At 57.6% G+C, this 20,477-nt stretch overlaps 1 protein-coding gene across 1 annotated transcript in view; it reads right to left on the reverse strand.

The window, feature by feature from the left end:
• Positions 1-232: 232 nt before the first annotated feature.
• The window catches only part of CHD8 (chromodomain helicase DNA binding protein 8), a 36,001-nt gene continuing 15,756 nt past the window's right edge, over positions 233-20,477 (reverse strand). The window contains 20 exon segments of the mRNA XM_065044315.1: positions 233-744; positions 1,307-1,402; positions 1,501-1,587; positions 1,688-1,897; positions 2,470-2,648; positions 3,982-4,455; positions 5,688-5,896; positions 6,706-6,958; positions 8,039-8,093; positions 8,227-8,290; positions 9,786-9,900; positions 9,972-10,075; positions 11,077-11,166; positions 12,276-12,432; positions 13,080-13,279; positions 15,469-15,668; positions 17,344-17,454; positions 17,593-17,772; positions 18,946-19,113; positions 20,216-20,411. Coding sequence (XP_064900387.1) covers positions 388-744; positions 1,307-1,402; positions 1,501-1,587; positions 1,688-1,897; positions 2,470-2,648; positions 3,982-4,455; positions 5,688-5,896; positions 6,706-6,958; positions 8,039-8,093; positions 8,227-8,290; positions 9,786-9,900; positions 9,972-10,075; positions 11,077-11,166; positions 12,276-12,432; positions 13,080-13,279; positions 15,469-15,668; positions 17,344-17,454; positions 17,593-17,772; positions 18,946-19,113; positions 20,216-20,411 — 3,505 coding nt within the window. The 3' untranslated portion in view covers positions 233-387.

A 20,477-nucleotide genomic window follows, 5' to 3' on the forward strand; every position in this document is an offset into this window, starting at 1 on the left:
CGCTTGGCGGGAAACGCGGCGCGTTAATGGGGATTAATGGTTAATTAGGGGGAGGGGGGGGGGCGGTTAATTAGGGCGGTGAGAAGGGGGCGGGGCGTTAATTAGTGGCGGTGATTGGTGGAGCAGGCGATTGATTAGCGAGCGGGGTAATGAGCTTAATGAAAGGATTAATTAAAGGGATTAATTAATCACGGGGGGGTCATTAAAACCACAAACAAAAAAACACCAGTTGTTGGGGTTTTTTTTCGCTTTTTCGCTCCGGTTTCGCCTCCTTTTTATTAAAAAAACAACCCGGCCCCGCCCCCTCCCCAAGCCCCGCCCCCTCCCCAAAACCCCACCCCCCTCAGGCCCCGCCCCCCTCAGGCCCCGCCCCCTTTATGACACATTTTACATATTTATATAAATAGGGAAAAGGGGGGGGAGGGGAGAGGCCACGCCCCGGTGGGCGGGGCTGGGGAGGGGGCGTGGCCAGAGGGGAGGAGGGGGCGTGGCCTCAGTCGGAGTCAGAAGTGGGCGGGAGCATGGGGTCGGCCAATAGGGGTGGGAAGGGGGGCGGTGGGGGCGGGGCTTCCTCCTCCTCCTCTTCCTGATTGGCGGGGGGGGCGGGCGGGCGGGGCTTGCGGCCGGAAGTGGGCGGGGAGGAACGGCGGGGGCGGGGCTCCGGCACTCGCCCCGCCCCCCAGGAACGCGGCCGCCATCTTGGAAAGGTCCAAACCTGCGGGGGGGGGGAGGGGGGAGAAAGGGCTGGGGGGGGAGAGAAATACGTTAATTAGCCGATCAATATGTTAATTAGTGGGGCGGGGTTTAAAGGGCGTGGCCAGAATGAGGGGGAGTGGCCTTAAGGGGGATGACCCGCTTTGTGAATGGGGGCGTGGCTTGGCAGCAGGGGCGTGGCTTCGTGGGGCTTAGGGGGGGCGTGGCTTAAAGCCATAAACACCCTACCATGGGCAGGGGCGTGGCTTAAGATGAGGGGCGTGGCCTCAACCAGGGAGGGCTTTAAACCCATGAACGCCCTAAAATGGGCGGGGGCGTGGCCTATAGAGGGGGCGTGGCTTAAGGAGGGGGCGTGGCCTCAACCAAGGAGGGCTTTAAACCCATGAACGCCCTAAAATGGGCGGGGGCGTGGCTTGAAGAAGAGGGGGCGTGGCTTAAGGAGGGGGCGTGGCCTCAACCAGGGAGGGGTTTAGACCCATGAACGCCCTAAAATGGGCAGGGGCGTGGCTTGAAGAAGAGGGGGCGTGGCTTAAGCAAAGCAATGGGGGGGATTTAAAGGGGCGGGACGCCCTATAATTGGGCTCTTTGGTACCTTTTTCTGGGGCCACTTTTCGGGGTACGGGGGGGGGGGCTCCCCGCTCTGTGGCCCCCCCGGGTCCCTCAGCCCCTCCAGGCACCGCAGCTCCAGCTGTTGCGATGGAAACACCCCCAAAATCTTAACAAATCACCCCAAATTTTGGGGGGGGGGGGGGGGGGTGTGTGAAAACCACCCCAACAAGAACTCACCTCCACCAATTTCTTACTGTTCTTCTTTTGGGGGGCCCCGTTGGGGACCAATCGGTGCTTCTGGAAGGTCAATTTCAGCCCCTCCTCCTGTGGGGGGGGGTCCCCAAAATGTCAACACCCCCCCCCGGTTTAACACCCCCCCCAAATTTTAAGGGGAAACACCCCAAAATGGGGATTGCGGACTCACGTCTTTGATCTGGACGGTGAATTCTTTTTCCTCGTGGCGCAGGCGGCTCAACGGGGGGGGGTCGTGCTGGGTTTTGGGGAAACCCCCCCCACCCCCGCACCCCCCGGCGTGTGGGGGAGGGGGGGGAGCGCCCCCGAAACTGTCGGGGGGTCTCTCGCCCGAGAGGACGGCGCGGCAGATCAGCTCCAGGCGCCGGATCAGGGCGCGTTCCTGGGGGGAAAACGCACGGATTTGGGGGCGCAAACAAAATTTGGGGGGTTGGGGGGGTTTGGGGGACCCCCATTGATGGGTTTGGGGGGGTCCCGAGTTTCTCAAGCGTCCCCAAAAAATTTGGCGGGGGTTCAAAGTTGCCCCCCCCCCCCCCATTTCCTCATTGAAACGAGCGTGTGAATTTGGCGGGAAAACGTTTGGGGTGAAATGACCAAAATTTGGGGGGTTGCACTAAAATTTGGGGGGTTGGGGGGGTTTTGGGGACCCCCCTTGATGGTTTTGGGGGGGTCCTGAAGTTCTCAAGTGTCCCCAAAAAATTTGGCAGGGGTTCAAATTTGCCCCCCCCCCCCCCCATTTCCTCATTGAAACGAGCGTGTGAATTTGGCGGGAAAAAGTTTGGGGTGAAATAACCAAAATTTTGGGGTGCAAGGAAATTTTGGCGGGGTGGGGGGGGTTTTGGGGACCCCCGTTGATGGTTTTGGGGGGGTCCCGAAGTTCTCAAGTGTCCCCAATAAATTTGGGGGGGTCTCAAATTTGCCCCCCCCCCCCCCTTCCCTTAGGCCTGTTCTCACCTTGGGCCATTCATGGAGGTTTCGGGGGGCTGAGGGGGGACCCAGGGGGGGCCCTGGGGGGGGCGCCCCCTCCCCACAATGTTGAGGGGCCTCTTCTTCCTCCTCCTCTTCCTCCTCCTCGTCATCTTCCTCTTCCTCCTCCTCCTCTTCCTCCTCGGCCCCACCGGAACGTTCCGCACCTACATTTTGGGGGGGGGGGGGTGGATTTTGGGTGAATTTCAGGCGTTTTTGGGGTCCCCCCCACCCAAAAACATCTCTAAAGAAAGGGGGGAGGGGGCTTAAGAAAACTGGGGGGGTCACCATGGGTGGGGAGCGCCCAAAATGGCCGGAGGGGCCCCCAAAGTGGGGAGAAGCTCCGAGGTGGGGACCCGCCACGACGCTGACAGGAATTGTGGGGAACCCCCCAGATTTTGGGGTCCCAACGGGGTTTTTGGGGTCCCACCACCATTTTGGGGGGGGGGTCCCGCCCCCGTTTTGGGGTCCTGTGGCCCCGAGAAGCTCCTACAAGAAGAATGGAGGTTCTACCAAGACCCAGAAGGTTCTACCAAGACCCAGAAGCTTCTACCACCCTTGAGAAGCTTCTACCACCCTTGATAATGTTGTATCAAGACTGAGAAGGTCCTACCAACATCTAGAAGGTTCTACCGACATCCAGAAGGTTCTACCGAGATCCAGAACCTTCTACCACCCTTGAGAAGGTCCTACAACCACTTAGAAGGTTCTACCAAGATCCAGAAGGTTCTACCACCCTTGAGAAGGTTCTACCAGCCTTGATAAAGTTGTATCAAGACTGAGAAGGTCCTATCAACATCTAGAAGGTTCTACCGAGATCCAGAAGGTTCTACCACCATTGAGAAGGTCCTACAACCACTTAGAATGTTCTACCAATATCCAGAAGGCTCTACCAAGACCCAGAAGCTTCTGCCACCCTTGAGAAGCTTCTACCAAGATCCAGAAGGTTCTACCACCATTGATAACGTTCTACCGAGATCCAGAACCTTCTACCACCCTTGAGAAGGTCCTACAACCACTTAGAAGGTTCTACCAAGATCCAGAAGGTTCCACCACCCTTGAGAAGCTTCTACCACCCTTGATAAAGTTGTATCAAGACTGAGAAGGTCCTACCAACATCTAGAAGGTTCTACCGACATCCAGAAGGTTCTACCACCCTTGATAACGTTCTACCAAGACCCAGAAGCTTCTACCACCCTTGAGAAGGTCCTACAACCACTTAGAATGTTCTACCAAGATCCAGAAGGTTCTACCAAGACCCAGAAGCTTCTACCACCCTTGAGAAGGTTCTACCGAGATCCAGAAGCTTCTACCACTATTGATAACGTTCTACCAAGAGTCAGAAGCTTCTACCACCCTTGAGAAGGTCCTACAACCACTTAGAAGGTTCTACCAAGATCCAGAAGTTTCTACCGAGACCCAGAAGCTTCTACCGAGACCCAGAAGGTTCCACACGGATTTCCGGGGCCCCACCCCCATTTCGGGGCCCCGCCCCCTCACCCCTGTCCTCCTCGCTCTCCTCGTCCCCCGACGACGACTCGCTCGCGGACGCTGACGCCTTCTCGTCCCCGTCCGACTCGTCGTCCTCGGCGGCCATGACGGCGGCGGCGGGGGCGGGGCGCCCCAGGAGGTGCTGCGGGGGCGGGGCGTCCCCCCCCCCGCCGCCCCCCCCGTGCAGGTACCTCCAGCGCGCCACGGCGAAGGAGAAGTCGGGGTCGCCCAAGATGGCCGCCTCGGGCTGGCCCAGGCCGTGGCGCGCGGCCCCGCGGAGCAGCTCGCCGTCGTGGTGGCCGCGTTGCCACCAGGGGGGCAGGTCGGGGCCCGGGGGCGGGCACAGCGTGGCCAGGCGCGCCGGGAGCAGCGGGTGGCGCAGGACCTGCTCGCGCAGCAGGCGCAGCAGCGACAGGCGGCGCAGGCCCCGCGAGGCGCGCGTGGCCGAGATGGGCCACACGGGCACCGTGGGGTCCGGAGGCTCTGCGGGAGGGAGGGCGCGCGTTGGGCAAGGTCATCGTTGGGCTGGTCGAGGTCTTGGTTGGGTTGGGGGAGCCCATGGGGTTGGGCAAAGTCATCGTGGCGTTGGGCAAGGTCATCGTTGGGCTGGTCGAGGTCTTGGTTGGGTCGGTCAAAGTCATTGGGTTGGGCAAAGTCATCGTGGGGTTGGGCAAAGTCATCATTGGGTTGGTCAAGGTCATCGTTGGGTTGGGCAAAGTCATCGTTGGGTTGGGCAAAGTCATCGTTGGGTTGGTCAAAGTCATCGTTGGGTTGGTCAAGGTCTTCGTTGGGTTGGTTGAGGTCTTGGTTGGGTTGGGGGAGCCCATGGGGTTGGGCAAAGTCATCGTGGCGTTGGGCAAGGTCATCGTTGGGTTGGGCAAAGTCATTGTTGGGTTGGGGGAGACCATGGGGTTGGGCAAAGTCATGGCTGGGTTGGGCAAAGTCATCGTTGGGTTGGTCAAGGTCATCGTTGGGTTGGGCAAAGTCATCGTTGGGTTGGTCATGGTCTTGGTTGGGTTGGTTGAGGTCTTGGTTGGGTTGGGAGAGCCCATGGGGTTGGGCAAAGTCATCGTGGCGTTGGGCAAGGTCATCGTTGGGTTGGGCAAAGTCATGGTTGGGTTGGGGGAGACCATGGGGTTGGGCAAAGTCATGGCTGGGTTGGGCAAAGTCATCGTTGGGTTGGTCAAGGTCATCGTTGGGTTGGGCAAAGTCATCGTTGGGTTGGTCATGGTCTTGGTTGGGTTGGTTGAGGTCTTGGTTGGGTTGGGGAAGACCATGGGGTTGGGCAAAGTCATCGTGGGGTTGGGCACAGTCATTGTTGGGTTGGGCAAAGTCATCATTGGGTTGGTCAAGGTCTTGGTTGGGTTGGTCAAAGTCATCAATGGGTTGGTCAAAGTCATCATTGGGTTGGTCAAGGTCTTCGTTGGGTTGGTCAAGGTCTTGGTTGGGTTGGGGGAGACCATGGGCTTGGTCAAAGTCATTGTTGGGTTGGTCAAAGTCTTCATTGGGTTGGTCAAAGTTATTGTTGGGTTGGTCAAAGTCATCGTTGGGTTGGTCAAGGTCTTGGTTGGGTTGGTCAAGGTCTTGGTTGGGTTGGTTGACCCCATGGAGCCGCCACCAAACCCCATGGAGACATCCCCAACCTCCCAAAACCGTCCCCAAACCCCCCGGAGATACCACCAAACCCCCCAAACGTGTCCCAGCGCCCCCCGTACCGTCTCCGGGCGCGGGCGGGAGGCGGCAGACCTGCCGGCACATGGCGACGAAGGCGTGGTAGAACTTGGTGAGGTTCTCGTCCGTCTTCTTGTCCAGCCCGGCCATGATGCGGAATCGGCCCCAGCGGAAGCGCCCGGCGTCGGGGTCGAACTCCACCCCGAACGTGGAGGCCACGCGGTAGAAATCGGCCTGTTCGCGGCGCGTCCACCTGCGGCGCCGGAAACGCTTGGGTTGGGCCTCAAAATGCCAAAAAAACGCCCAAATCCCCCCAAAATGGCTTCGCAGCCCCCCGACCTCCCGGAAAACCCCCGTGTACAGGCACCCTAACGGCCTCCCACACCCCAAAATGACCCAAAACACCCCAAAATGGCCTCCCAGCCCCCCAAAATGACCCAAATCACCCCAAAATGGCTTCCCAACAACCCCAAACCCCCATGTACAGACCCCCAAACGGCCTCCCAGCCCCCCAAAATGACCCAAATCCCCCCAAAATGGCTTCGCAGCCCCCCAAAACCCCCATGTACAGGCACCCAAACAGCCTCCCAGCCCCCAAAATGACCCAAATCCCCCCAAAATGGCCTCCCAGCCCCCCAAAACCCCCATGTACAGACCCCCAAACGGCCTCCCAGCCCCCCAAAATGATCCAAATCACCCCAAAATGGCTTCCCAAGAACCCCAAACCCCCATGTACAGCCCCTCAAAATGGCTTCCCAGCCCCCCAACCCCCCCAAAACCCCCATGTACACCCCCCTGGACCCCCAAAACCCCCATGTACGCCCCCCCCAGACCCCGAAAACCCCCATGTACAGCCCCCAAAATGGCCTCCCGAAACCCCCATGTGTGGACCCACCAGGCCCCCAAAAACCCCCCTGTGCACCCCCCCAAGTTACCAAAATCCCCCCAAATCCCCCCAAATGGCTTCCCAGCCCCCCAACCCCCCCAAAAACCCCCATGTACGCCCCCCCCGGACCCCCAAAACCCCCCCGTACGGCCCCCCAAGCCCCCCACCCCCATTACCTCTGCAGCCGCTCCCTGCGCGCCAGCTCCCGCGCGGCGCCCCCTGCGGGACGCGGCCGGCGCCGCCGCTCGCCGTCCCCGCCCCCCCCCGGCCCGGACGCCGGGGTCCCCCCGCGGTGGGGCTGGGGGTTGGGGGCGGGGCCGTCGCGGGGGGGGCCCCGGCGCTGACAGGCCCCGATGAGGCGCCGCAGGCGGCCCGTGAGCACCGAGGCCGGCGGCCATGCCGGGGGGGGGCAGCCCGGGGGGGGCGGGCCTGGAGGGGGGGGCACAGGTTATGGGGGGCGGGGCACCCCGGGGTCTCTATGGTCTCTATGGTCTGTATGGGTCTCTATGGGTCCCTATGGGTCTCTATGGGTCTCTATGGGTCCCTATAGGTCCCTATGGGTCACTCTATGGGTCTCTATGGGTCTCTGTGGGTCAATCTATGGGTCTCTATGGGTCCATATAGGTCCCTATAGGTCTCTCTGGGTCTCTATGGGTCTCTATGGTTCAATCTATGGTCTCTATGGGTCCCTATGGGTCAATCTATGGGTCCCTATAGGTCTCTATGGGTCACTCTATGGGTCTCTATGGTCTCTATGGTCTCTATGGGTCTCTATGATCTCTATGGGTCAATCTATGGGTCAATCTATGGGTCTCTATGGGTCTCTATGGGTCAATCTATGGGTCCCTATGGGTCAATCTATGGGTCAATCTATGGGTCTCTATGGTCTCTATGGGTCTCTATGGTCTCTATGGGTCAATCTATGGGTCTCTATGGGTCAATCTATAGGTCCCTATGGGTCTCTATGGGTCCCTATGGGTCTCTATGGGTCTCTATGGGTCAATCTATGGGTCCCTATGGGTCAATCTATGGGTCAATCTATGGGTCCCTATGGGTCTCTATGGGTCCCTATGGGTCTCTATGGGTCAATCTATGGGTCTCTATGGGTCAATCTATGGGTCTCTATGGGTCAATCTATGGGTCAATCTATGGGTCCCTATGGGTCTTTATGGGTCAATCTATGGGTCTCTATGGGTCAATCTATAGGTCTCTATGGGTCCCTATGGGTCTCTATGGGTCAATCTATAGGTCTCTATGGGTCAATCTATAGGTCTCTATAGGTCTCTATGGGTCCCTATGGGTCCCTATGGGTCAATCTATGGGTCTCTATGGGTCAATCTATGGGTCCCTATGGGTCCCTATGGGTCTCTATGGGTCAATCTATAGGTCTCTATGGGTCAATCTATAGGTCTCTATGGGTCAATCTATGGGTCTCTATGGGTCCCTATGGGTCTCTATGGGTCAATCTATAGGTCTCTATGGGTCCCTATGGGTCTCTATGGGTCTCACCTTCATCTCCGTCCGTCACCGAAATCTCCTCATCCAGCATCATCAACGGGTCCCCCTGTGGCGCCAAAAACCCGCAGAAATCACCCCAAAACTCACCCCAAAGACACACGGGGGGGCGGGGGAGGGGCGGGAGAGGGCGGGGGTGGGGCCGGGGTACCAATTTTGCCCGTTTTCACCCCAAAACGCACCTCGTCGGCGCCGGCGCTGAGCGGTTTGTACTCGGGGTCCTCGCCGTCCTTCTCGAAATCCGCCCTGTGCGGGGGGGGGGGGGGGGGGCACAATTTGGGGGGTTTCCCCCCAAAATTAACACTCGAAACGCCGCGAAACGCCCCAAAACACAAAGAGAATGGTTAAAAGCATGAAAAACGCCCCAAAATTGCATCCGGGGGCCTCAGTTTGAGGGTTTGAACTCAACCCGGCGGCGCCGGTCGGTATTAGCATGGCGACGTCATCACGGGCGCCCCGAGAATGAGGGAAACGGTGAAATTTGGGGGGAAACGGTGGAATTTGGGGGGGGACACCCCCTGTTTTAAAAAACGCCGAAATTGGGTCAAAAAAGCTCCAAAAAACGGCGCGAAACGGCCCAAAAATGGGCAGAAACGGCCCAAAAAGGCCGCGCTGAGTGAGGCAGAACGGGCACAAAATGGGTCGGAATTGTGGCAAAAAGGCATCAAAATGGCACAAAAAAGGGTGAAAACGCATCAAAAATGCGTCAGGATGATGGAAATGTGGCCAAATCGACCCAAAATGGGCTCGAAATGGCGCGAAACGGCTTAAAATGGGCAAAAAGGGCTCAAAATGGACTCAATGTCCCCGCAGGAAGGGCCCGAAACGGGCGTGAAATGGCTCAAAAAAGGCCTCGAAATGGCCCGGAAAAGGGTGGAAACGCCCCAAAAAGGCCTCGGGGTTGTCAAAATGTGGGGAAAATGCCCCCAAATGGGCTCAAAATGTTCTAAAAATGTTCTCAAAATGCTGAAAAAGCCCCAAAAAGGGCTCAAAATGGCCTCGAGCTCCACACAGCAAGGCCTGAGAAGGCCCCAATAGGCCTCAAAATGCCCCAAAAAAGGCCTCAAAATGGTCAAAAAAAAGGCTGAAAACACCCCAAAAATGCCTCAGGATTGTCAAAAAGTGCCCAAAATGCCCCAAAATGGCTTCAAAATCACACAAAATGGTTTAAAATGAACAAAAAGGGCTCAAAATGGCCTCAACCGCCACAGAGCAAGGCCTGAGCAGGCCCCAATAGGCCTTAGAAGGCCCCGATAGGCCTTAAAAAAGGCCTCAAAATGGCCAAAAAAAGGCTGAAAACGCCCCAAAAATTCCTCAGGATTGTCAAAAAGTGCCCCAAATGCCCCAAAATGGCTTCAAAATTGCCCAAAATGGGTCAAAATACATAAAAAGGGCTCAAAAAGGCCTCGACCTCCGCATGGGAAGGCCTGAGCAGGCCCCAGTAGGCCTTAGAAGGCCCCAATAGGCCTCAAGAAAGGCCTCAAAATGGCCCAAAAAAGGCTGGAAACACCCCAAAAATGCCTCAGGATTGTCAAAAAGTGCCCCAAATGCCCCAAAATGGCTTCAAAATCCCACAAAAAGGAACAAAATGCATAAGAAGGGCTCAAAATGGCCTCAACCTCCACACAGGAAGGCCCGAGAAGGCCGCAAACCAGGCCCAAAAACCCCCCAAAAAAGCCAGAAAACAGCCCCCAAAACCCCGTTTTTCGCCGTTTTCGGGCGTTTTCGCCCCAAATCTCACCCCTCGGCGCCGTCCAGCCGCTGCTCGGCCATGATGGCGGTGTCGTCGGGCCGGCCGGCCTTCTCCAGGAAGCAGAGCGCCGGGTCGGCGCGCATGGTGTGGTAGCGCTCGTAGCCTGCGGGGGGCGCGTTAGGGACCCGATTTTGCGGGTTTTTGCCCCAAAACGGTGCGGGGGAGGGGCCGTACCGTGCTTGAAGACGCCGATGAGCAGCGACTTGTCGGCCTCGGCGTCCCACCAGGCCGTGGGCGGCTCCGGCGGCTCCAGCGCCGGCAGCGGCAGCGCGATCTCGCTGCGGGGGGAAATCGGGGCGTTTTGGGGGAAAACGGGGCGTTTTGGGGGAAAAATGAGGGATTGGGGGGAGGGAATTGGGTGGGGATGGTTTTGGGGGGAAATCGGGGCGTTTTGGGGGAGAATTGGGGGGTTTTGGGGGAAAAATGAGGGATTGGGGGGAGAGAATTGGGTGGGGTTGGTTTTGGCGGGAAATTGGGGGTTTTGAGGGAAAATCGGGGGGTTTTGAGGAGAAATTGGGGGATTTTGGGGGAAATTGGGGGGTTTGGGGGAGATAATTGAGTGGGTTTTGGTTTTGGGAGGAAATCAGGGGGTTTTTGGGGGAAATTGGGGGGTTTTGGGGGGAAAAATGAGGGATTGTGGGGAGAGAATTGGGTGGGGATGGTTTTGGCGGGAAATTGGGGGTTTTGAGGGGAATTGGGGGGTTTTGAGGGGAAATCAGGGGGTTTTGGGGGGAAATTGGGGGGTTTTGGGAAAATTGGGTGATTTGGGGGGAATTGGGAGGTTTTGGGGGGAAATCGGGGGGTTTTGGGAAAACCCAACAAACCCAAAGAACCTCAAATCACCCCAAAGAAGCTCAAATTGCCCCAAAAAAACCCCAAAGAACCTCAAATCACCCCAAAGAAGCTCAAATCGCCCCAAAAAAAACCCAAAGAACCTCCAATCACCCCAAAGAACCTCAAATCATCCCCAAAAACTTCAAAAAACCTCAAATCACCCCCAAAAAAAACCCAAAGAACCCCAAATCACCCCAAAAAACCCTCAAACCACCTCAAGAAAACCATAAAGAACCTCAAATCACCCCAAAAACCCCAAAGCACCTCAAGGAGATGGTTGACCATCCCCAACCACCTCAAGAAGACCCAAAAGAACCTCAAGTCGCCCCAAAAAAGAGCCGCGAAGCAGCTCAAGAACCCCCTAAAAGCTGCGGAACGGCCCCGAAACGGAGCCCGCGGGAGGCACGGACCCAAAAAGAGCGGAAACGGCCCCAAAAGGACTCACGTGGCGGCGGCGCCGGCCAGGACCTTGTGGGCCTGGTCCCCCAGCAGCTCCTGGCGCAGGAAGGACAGCAGGCGCACGCGCAGCAGCACCCTGCGGACACGGTGGCCACGGGGGGGTCAGGGTGGCCACCGGGGGGTCAGGGTGGCCATGGGGGGGTCAGGGTGGCCATGGATGGGGTCAGGGTGGCCATGGATTGGGTCAAGTGGACCATGAATTGGGTCACTTGACCATGAATGGGTCAAGTTGACCATGAATTGGGTCAAGTTGGCCATTAATTGGGTCAAGTTGATCTTGAATTGGGTCAAGTTGACCATTAATTGGGTCAAGTTGAGCACGAACTGGGTCAAGTTGACCATGAATGGGGTCAAGTTGAGCATGAATTGGGTCAAGTTGAGCATGAATTGGGTGAAGTTGACCATGAATGGGTCAAGTTGACCATGAATGGGTCAAGTTGACCATGAATTGGGTCAAGTTGGCCATGGGGGGGTCAAGTTGAGCATGAATGGGGTCAAGGAGACCATGAATGGGGTCAGGTTGGCCACGGATTGGGTCAAGTTGACCATGAATGGGGTCAAGTTGACCATGAATTGGGTGAAGGTGAACATGAATGGGGTCAAGTTGAGCACGAATTGGGTCAAGTTGACCACAAGTTGGGTCAAGTTGAGCACAAATTGGGTCAAGTTGACCATGAGTTGGGTCAAGTTGATCATGAATTGGGTCAAGTTGACCACGATTTGGGCCAAGTTGACCACGAATCGGGCCAAGTTGACCATGAATCGGGCCAAGTTGACCACAAGTTGGGTCAAGTTGACCATGAATCGGGCCAAGTTGACCACGATTTGGGCCAAGTTGACCATGAGTGGGGTCAAGTTGACCATGAATTGGGTCAAGTTGATCATGAATTGGGTCAAGTTGACCATGAATTGGGTCAAGTTGGCCATTAATTGGGTCAAGTTGGCCATGGGGGGGTCAAGTTGATCATGAATTGGGTCAAGTTGACCATGAATCGGGCCAAGTTGACCATGAATTGGGTCAAGTTGACCATGAATCGGGCCAAGTTGACCATGAATCGGGCCAAGTTGACCACGATTTGGGCCAAGTTGACCATGAGTGGGGCCAAGTTGCCCACGGGTGGGGTGAAGCTGCCCAGGGCTGGTGGCTGCGGGGCGCCGTGGGGGAGGGGTGCCCGCGGGCCTCACTTGTTGCAGTGGTGCTTGAGGTGCTTCTTGTAGCCGTCGTCCTGGAACAGCGCGTCCGGGTTGTAGCGCCGCACCCACTCGGCCTTGTGCGCGTCCAGCGCGCCCTGCGCCTTCAGGCGGCGGCCCTTGCGCCCGCGCGGCACCGGCGACGGCAGGCCTGCAACGGGGCCAAAACGCGTGAAAACGGGCAAAAACGGGGCGGAAACGGGCCAAACGGGGCGGAAATGGGCCAAACGGGGCGGAAACGGGCCAAACGGGGCGGAAACGGGCCAAACGGGTGGAAAATGGGTGGAAATGGGGGGAAAATGGGTGGGAATGGAGGGAAATGGTTCAAGGTGGCATCTCAGGGGGGTTCGGAGAAGGTGGAAAATGAGCAGAAAAGGACAAAAAGGAGAAAGAAAAGGACAAAAAGGAGAAAGAAAAGGGCAAAAAGGAGCAAGAGAAGGACAATAAGGACCAAGAGGGGTCAAGGTGGCATCTCAGGAGGGTTTGGAGAAGGTGGAAAATGGGCAGAAAAGGCCAAAAATGAGCAAGAAAAGGACAATAAGGACCAAGAGTGGTCAAGGTGGCATCTCAGGAGGGTTTCGAAGTGGAGGAAAAGGAGCAAAAAAGGACAAAAAGGAGCAAAAAGAGGATATAAGGAGCAAGAATGGTCCAGGTGGCATCTCAGGGGGGTTCAGAGAAGGTGGAAAATGGGCAGAAAAGCCCAAAAAGGAGCAAGAAAAGGGCAAAAAGGACCAAGAAAAGGCCAACAGGGACCAAGAGCGGCCAAGGTGGCATCTGGGGAGGGCTGGCCCGTCTCACCGGCGTGGTTGAGCAGGTGGCGCGCGCGGCCGTTCTCGGGCGGGCTGATGAGGTCCCAGATGAAGCTCTTGACGCCGGGGTCGCCGCGGTAGTGCAGCAGGCAGAACACCAGGATGGCCCTGCAGACGCTCTCCACGTCGCGCTCCGACAGGCGCCGCTTGAAGCGCCCGTGCGACAGGATCTCCCGCCAGCGGCCCCACCTGCGGGGGGCGGGGACAAACGGACGTGGGGTGGGGTCTCCTGAGCCCCCACAGTGTGGGGACACCGAGAACGGGGTCGTGGTGGCCAGCGGGGGGGAGATGGAGAAGGTCGATGGGTGGCCACCAACGGGCTCTGGCCACCAGAACACACAGAGACCTGGGTCGGGTTTGGTTCCCCATTGAGAACCAGCTCAGGGCTCGTTGCCCCATCAAGAACCATCTCAGGTCTTATTGTCCCACCAAGAACCACCTCCTGGTGGCCACCACAGAAGATCTCAAGCTCCTCCTTCTGGTGGCCACCAAAACACACGTAGACCTGGATCTGCTCTTGTTTGTCCACCAAGAACCATCTCAGGTCTTGGTTCCCCATCAAGAACCATCTCAGGTCTTCTTGTCCCATCAAGAACCATCTCAAGTCTTCTTGTCCCATCAAGAACCATCTCAGGTCTTATTGTCCCATCAAGAACCATCTCCTGGTGGCCACCAGAGAAGATGTGGAGGTTCTCATGGTGGTGGCCACCCAAACACAAGTAGACCTGGATCTGGTCTTGTTTCTCCACCAAGAACCATCTCAGGTCTTATTGTCCCATCAAGAACCATCTCCTGGTGGCCAGCAGAGAAGATCTTGGGCTCTTGGCCTCCAAAACACACGTAGACCTGGATCTCCTCTTGGTTCCCCATCAAGAACCATCTCAGGTCTTATTGTCCCATCAAGAACCCCCTCCTGGTGGCCACCAGAGAAGATCTCAAGGTTCTCCTTTTGGTGGCCACCAAACCCCATATAGACCTGGATCTCCTCTTGTTTCTCCATCAAGAACCATCTGAGGTCTCGTTGTCCCACCAAGAACCATCTCAGGTCTTATTGTCCCATCATGAACCACCTCCTGGTGGCCACCAGAGAAGATCCTGAGCTCTTGGCCCATCTCAGGTCCCAGTTCCTCACCAAGAACCATCTCCTGGTGGCCACCAGAGAAGAACTCAAGGTTCTCCTGGAGGTGGCCACCCAAACACATGTAGACCTGGATCTCCTCTTATTTCCCCATCAAGAACCACCACCTGGTGGCCACCAGAGAAGATCCTGAGCTCTTGGCCCATCTCAGGTCCCAGTTCCTCACCAAGAACCATCTCCTGGTGGCCACTGGAGAAGATCCTGAGCTCTTGGCCCATCTCAGGTCCCAGTTCCTCACCAAGAACCATCTCCTGGTGGCCACTGGAGAAGATCCTGAGCTCTTGGCCCATCTCAGGTCCCAGTTCCTCACCAAGAACCACCTCCTGGTGGCCACTGGAGAAGATCCTGAGCTCTTGGCCCATCTCAGGTCCCAGTTCCTCACCAAGAACCATCTCCTGGTGGCCACCAGAGAAGCTGCGGAGGTTCTCGTGGTGGTGGCCACCCAACCAGACGTAGACCTGGATCTGCTCTTATTTCCCCATCAAGAACCACGTCCTGGTGGCCACCAGAGAAGATCTCAAGGTTCTCCTGGAGGTGGCCACCCAAACACATGTAGACCTGGATGTCCTCTCATTTCCCCATCAAGAACCACCTCCTGGTGGCCACCAGAGAAGATCTTGAGCTCTTGGCCCATCTCAGGTCCCAGTTCCTCACCAAGAACCACGTCCTGGTGGCCACCAGAGAAGCTGCGGAGGTTCTCGTGGTGGTGGCCACCCAAACACATGTAGACCTGGATCTCCTCTTATTTCCCCATCAAGAACCACCACCTGGTGGCCACCAGAGAAGATCCTGAGCTCTTGGCCCATCTCAGGTCTCAGTTCCTCACCAAAAACCATCTCCCGGTGGCCACCAGAGAAGCTGTGGAGGTTCTCATGGTGGTGGCCACCCAAACACACGTAGACCTGGATCTCCTCTCATTTCCCCATCAAGAACCATCTCCTGGTGGCCACCAGAGAAGATCTCAAGGTTCTCCTGGTGGTGGCCACCCAAACACACGTAGACCTGGATCTCCTCTTATTTCCCCACCAAGAACCACCTCCTGGTGGCCACCAGAGATCTTGAGCTCTTGGCCCATCTCAGGTCTCAGTTCCTCACCAAGAACCATCTCCTGGTGGCCACCAGAGAAGCTGTGGAGGTTCTCGTGGTGGTGGCCGCCCAAGGAGACGTAGACCTGGATCTGCTCTTATTTCCCCATCAAGAACCACGTCCTGGTGGCCACCAGAGAAGATCCTGAGCTCACCCGTAGACCAGCAGGTGCTTCTCGACGCGGAAGCAGTCGGTCCGCCCGTAGGGCTGCTGCAGGACCGGCTGCCGGCGCGCGCGCGGCTTCTCCTCGTCCTCGCTGTCCAGGTCCGAGAACTCCACCAGGTCGTCGTCGCGCAGGGTGCTGAAGTGGCGCGTCTGCTTGCGCACGCGCGGCGTGTCGATCACCAGCGTGTTCTGCGGGGACAGCCGGGATGACCGCCGCCCCGGGGGACAACCATGAGCACCCACCAACCATGAGTGACCCACCGCCCCGGGGGACAACCATGAGCACCCACCAACCATGAGTGACCCACCAACCATGAGCACCCACCGCCCCGGGGGACAACCACCAGTGTCCCACCAACCATGACCACCCACCAGTGTCCCACCAACCATGAGTGACCCACCGCCCCGGGGGACAACCATGAGCACCCACCAACCACGAGTGACCCACCGCCCCGGGGGACAACCATGAGCACCCACCAACCATGAGTGACCCACCAACCATGAGTGACCCACCGCCCCGTGGGACAACCACCAGTGTCCCACCAACCATGACCACCCACCAGTGTCCCACCAACCATGAGTGACCCACCGCCCCGGGGGACAACCATGAGCACCCACCAACCACCAGTGACCCACCGCCCCGTGGGACAACCACCAGTGTCCCACCACCATGGGACAACCACGAGTGTCCCACCACCATGGGACAACCATGAGCACCCATCAACCATGAGTGACCCACCAACCATGAGCACCCACCGCCCCGTGGGACAACCATGAGCACCCACCACCATGAGCACCCACCGCCCCGTGGGACAACCATGAGCACCCACCAACCACCAGTGACCCACCGCCCCGGGGGACAACCACCAGTGTCCCACCAACCATGACCACCCACCAGTGACCCACCAACCATGAGTGACCCACCGCCCCGGGGGACAACCACCAGTGACCCACCAACCATGAGTGACCCACCGCCCCATGGGACAACCACGAGTGACCCACCACCATGGGACAACCACGAGTGACCCACCAACCATGAGCACCCACCACCATAGGACAACCATGAGCACCCATCAACCATGAGTGACCCACCAACCACGAGTGACCCACCGCCCCGTGGGACAACCATGAGTGACCCACCACCATGGGGCAACCATGAGCACCCACCACCCCATGACTCTCCCCATGGACACCCATGGGCACCCACCACCCCATGACTCTCCCCATGGACACCCATGGGCACCCACCACCCCATGACTCTACCCATGGACACCCATGGGCGCCCACCACCCCATGACTCTACCCATGGACACCCATGGACACCCACCACCCCATGACTCTCCCCATGGACACCCATGAGCACCCACCACCCCATGACTCTACCCATGGGCACCCATGGGCACCCACCACCCCATGACTCTACCCAAGGACACCCATGAGCACCCACCACCCCATGACTCTACCCAAGGACACCCATGGGCACCCACCACCCCATGACTCTCCCCATGGACACCCATGGGCGCCCACCACCCCATGACTCTACCCATGGACACCCATGAGCACCCACCACCCCATGACTCTACCCAAGGACACCCATGGGCACCCACCACCCCATGACTCTACCCAAGGACACCCATGAGCACCCACCACCCCATGACTCTCCCCATGGACACCCATGGGCACCCACCACCCCATGACTCCCCCCATGGACACCCATGAGCACCCACCACCCCATGACTCTACCCAAGGACACCCATGGGCACCCACCACCCCATGACTCTACCCAAGGACACCCATGGGCACCCACCACCCCATGACTCCCCGCATGGACACCCATGGGCGCCCCCACCGGGTTGTCCCCCACCTTGCTGTTGAGCATGTCCAAGTCCAGGTCGGCCTTCTTGGCCCACTTCTGCCAGAAGTTGGGGTCGTCCAGCGCGATGTCGCTGCGGTTCTCCGACGCCACGAAGCTGGCCTGGCCCAGGACAACCCGGCGTCGGCGCCGCGGGGCCACCGAGACGGCGGCGTGGCCACCAAGATGGCGCTGGGGCCACCAAGACGGCGGCGTGGCCACCGAGACGGCGGCGCGGCAGCGGGCGCCCCGCGCGCTCACCTTGGCGAAGGTGGAGCCCTTGCCCTCGCTCTCGATGGTGATGGTGGTGGTGCGGCGCAGCAGGATCTGGTCGATGTCCTCCTCGCAGAACTTGGCGCCCTCGTCGTCCTCGTCCATGATGGCGGCGTAGGCGCCTTTGCGCAGCAGGTCCTCGATCTCCTTCTTGGAGAACTGCTGGATCTGGGGGGACGGGACGCCGGCCCACGGCTGAGAAACACCAACCCGGGGGCCCGAGACCCACGTTTGGTGGAGAAACCCAACCCAAAGCTCCTGAGGACCCCGTTTGCTTGAGGAACCTCAACCCAATGGGCTTGAAACCCAAATTTGGTGGAGAACCTCAACCCAATGGTCCCCAAGACCCGTTTCTCTTGTAGAACCTCAACCCAATGGTCCCCAGACCCAATTTCCTTGAGGAACCTCAACCCAAAGGTCTTGAACCCCCTATTTCCTTGAGGAACCTCAACCCAATGACCCCCAGACCCAATTTCCTTGAGGAACCTCAACCCAATGGGCTTGAAACCCAAATTTGGTGGAGAACCTCAACCCAATGGTCCCCAGACCCAATTTCCTTGAGGAACCTCAACCCAATGGTCTTGAAACCCCAATTTCCTTGAGGAACCTCAACCCAATGGTCTTGAAACCCCAATTTCCTTGAGGAACCTCAACCCAATGACCCCCAGACCCAATTTCCTTGAGGAACCTCAACCCAATGGGCTTGAAACCCCAAATTTGTTGGAGAACCTCAACCCAAAGGTCTCTGAGACCCATTTCTCCTGTAGAACCTCAACCCAATGGTCCCCAGACCCAATTTCCTTGAGGAACCTCAACCCAACGACCCCCAGACCCCGTTCCTTGGTGGAACCCCAACCCAATGACCCCCAGACCCCGTTCCTTGGTGGAACCCCAACCCAACGCCCCCCAGACCCCGTTCCTTGGTGGAACCCCAACCCAACGACCCCCAGACCCATTTCTCTTGTAGAACCCCAACCCAACGCTCCCCAGACCCCGTTCCTTGGTGGAACCCCAACCCAATGACCCCCAGACCCCGTTCCTTGGTGGAACCCCAACCCAATGATCCCCAGACCCCGTTCCTTGGTGGAACCCCAACCCAACGACCCCCAGACCCCGTTCCTTGGTGGAACCCCAACCCAACGCCCCCCAGACCCCGTTCCTTGGTGGAACCCCAACCCAACGCCCCCCATACCCCGTTCCTTGGTGGAACCCCAACCCAATGCCCCCCATACCCTGTTCCTTGGTGGAACCCCAACCCAACGACCCCCAGACCCCGTTCCTTGGTGGAACCCCAACCCGCCGCCCCCCAACCCGCCTCCCTGCGCCCCTCGGCGTCCTCACCCCCGCGATGTTGCCCTCGCGGCCGCTCATGGACTGCAGCACGGCCTTGTCCAGGCCCAGCTTCAGGCTGGCCTTGTCGAACATCTCGCGCTCGTACGAGTTGCGGGTGATGAGCCGGTAGACCTTGACCGCCTTGCTCTGCCCGATGCGGTGGCAGCGCGCCTGCGCCTGCGGGGACGGCCGCACGGTCGCGCACCCCCAAAAACGCCCCAAAAACGCCCCAGAACGCCCAAAAAACGCCCCAAAAACCCCCCAAAAACGCCCCAGAACGCCCAAAAACGCCCCAAAAACGCCCCAGAACGCCCCCAAAACGCCCCAAAACACCCCAAAAACGCCCCAAACCGCCCCAAAATGTCATGGCGGTTGGGCAAACTATGGTTGGGAATAAGAAGAAGGTCCAAGAGTGTTGAGGAATGTCTAGAAACACCTAAAAATGTCTAAAAACACCTAAAACCCCCTAAAAATGTCATTGTGTTGGTCAAACCACAGTTGGGAAGAGGAAGAACATCCAGTAACGTTGAAGAACACCTAAAAACGTCTAAAAACGTCATCGTGGTTGGTCAAACTCAACGTGGGAAGAGGAAGAACATCCAAGAACGTTGAAGAACATCTGAAAACACCTAAAAATGTCTAAAAACACCTAAAAACATCTAAAAATGTCATTGTGTTGGTCAAACTACAGTTGGGAAGATGAAGAACATCTAAGAATGTTGAAGAATATCTAAAAACGTCTAAAAACGTCTAAAAATGTCATCGTGGTTGGTCAAACTCAACGTGGGAAGAGGAAGAACATCCAAGAACGTTGAAGAACATCTGAAAACACCTAAAAATGTCTAAAAACACCTAAAACCCCCTAAAAAGGTCATTGTGTTGGTCAAACTACAGTTGGGAAGATGAAGAACATCTAAAAATGTTGAAGAATATCTAAAAACGTCTAAAAATGTCTAAAAACATCTAAAAATGTCATCGTGGTTGGTCAAACTCAACGTGGGAAGAGGAAGAACATCCAGTAACGTTGAAGAACATCTGAAAACACCTAAAAATGTCTAAAAACACCTAAAAATGTCATTGTGTTGGTCAAACCACAGTTGGGAAGAGGAAGAACATCCAGTAACGTTGAAGAACATCTAAAAACGTCTAAAAACGTCTAAAAACACCTACGGATGTCATCGCGGTCGGTCGAGCTCAAGTTGGGAAGACAAAGACCACCCGAGACCTCCCAAAACGCACAGGAACGCCCCAAAGGAACGCCGCCAAGATGGCCGCCCACCTGCAGGTCGTTCTGGGGGTTCCAGTCGGAGTCGAAGATGATGCAGGTGTCGGCGGCCGTGAGGTTGATGCCCAGCCCCCCGGCGCGCGTGCACAGCAGGAACACGAAGCGGTCCGAGTCCGCCTTGCTGAAGCGGTCGATGGCGGCCTGCCGCAGGTTGCCGCGCACGCGCCCGTCGATGCGCTCGTACAGGTACCTGCGGCAAAGCCCATGGAGATGTGGTGAGGAACCCCCTCCATCATTATATTGAACTCAATGGGTG

The sequence above is a fragment of the Columba livia genome, chromosome 36 (genome assembly GCF_036013475.1).
Source record: "Columba livia isolate bColLiv1 breed racing homer chromosome 36, bColLiv1.pat.W.v2, whole genome shotgun sequence".
Taxonomy (NCBI): Eukaryota; Metazoa; Chordata; class Aves; order Columbiformes; family Columbidae; genus Columba; species Columba livia.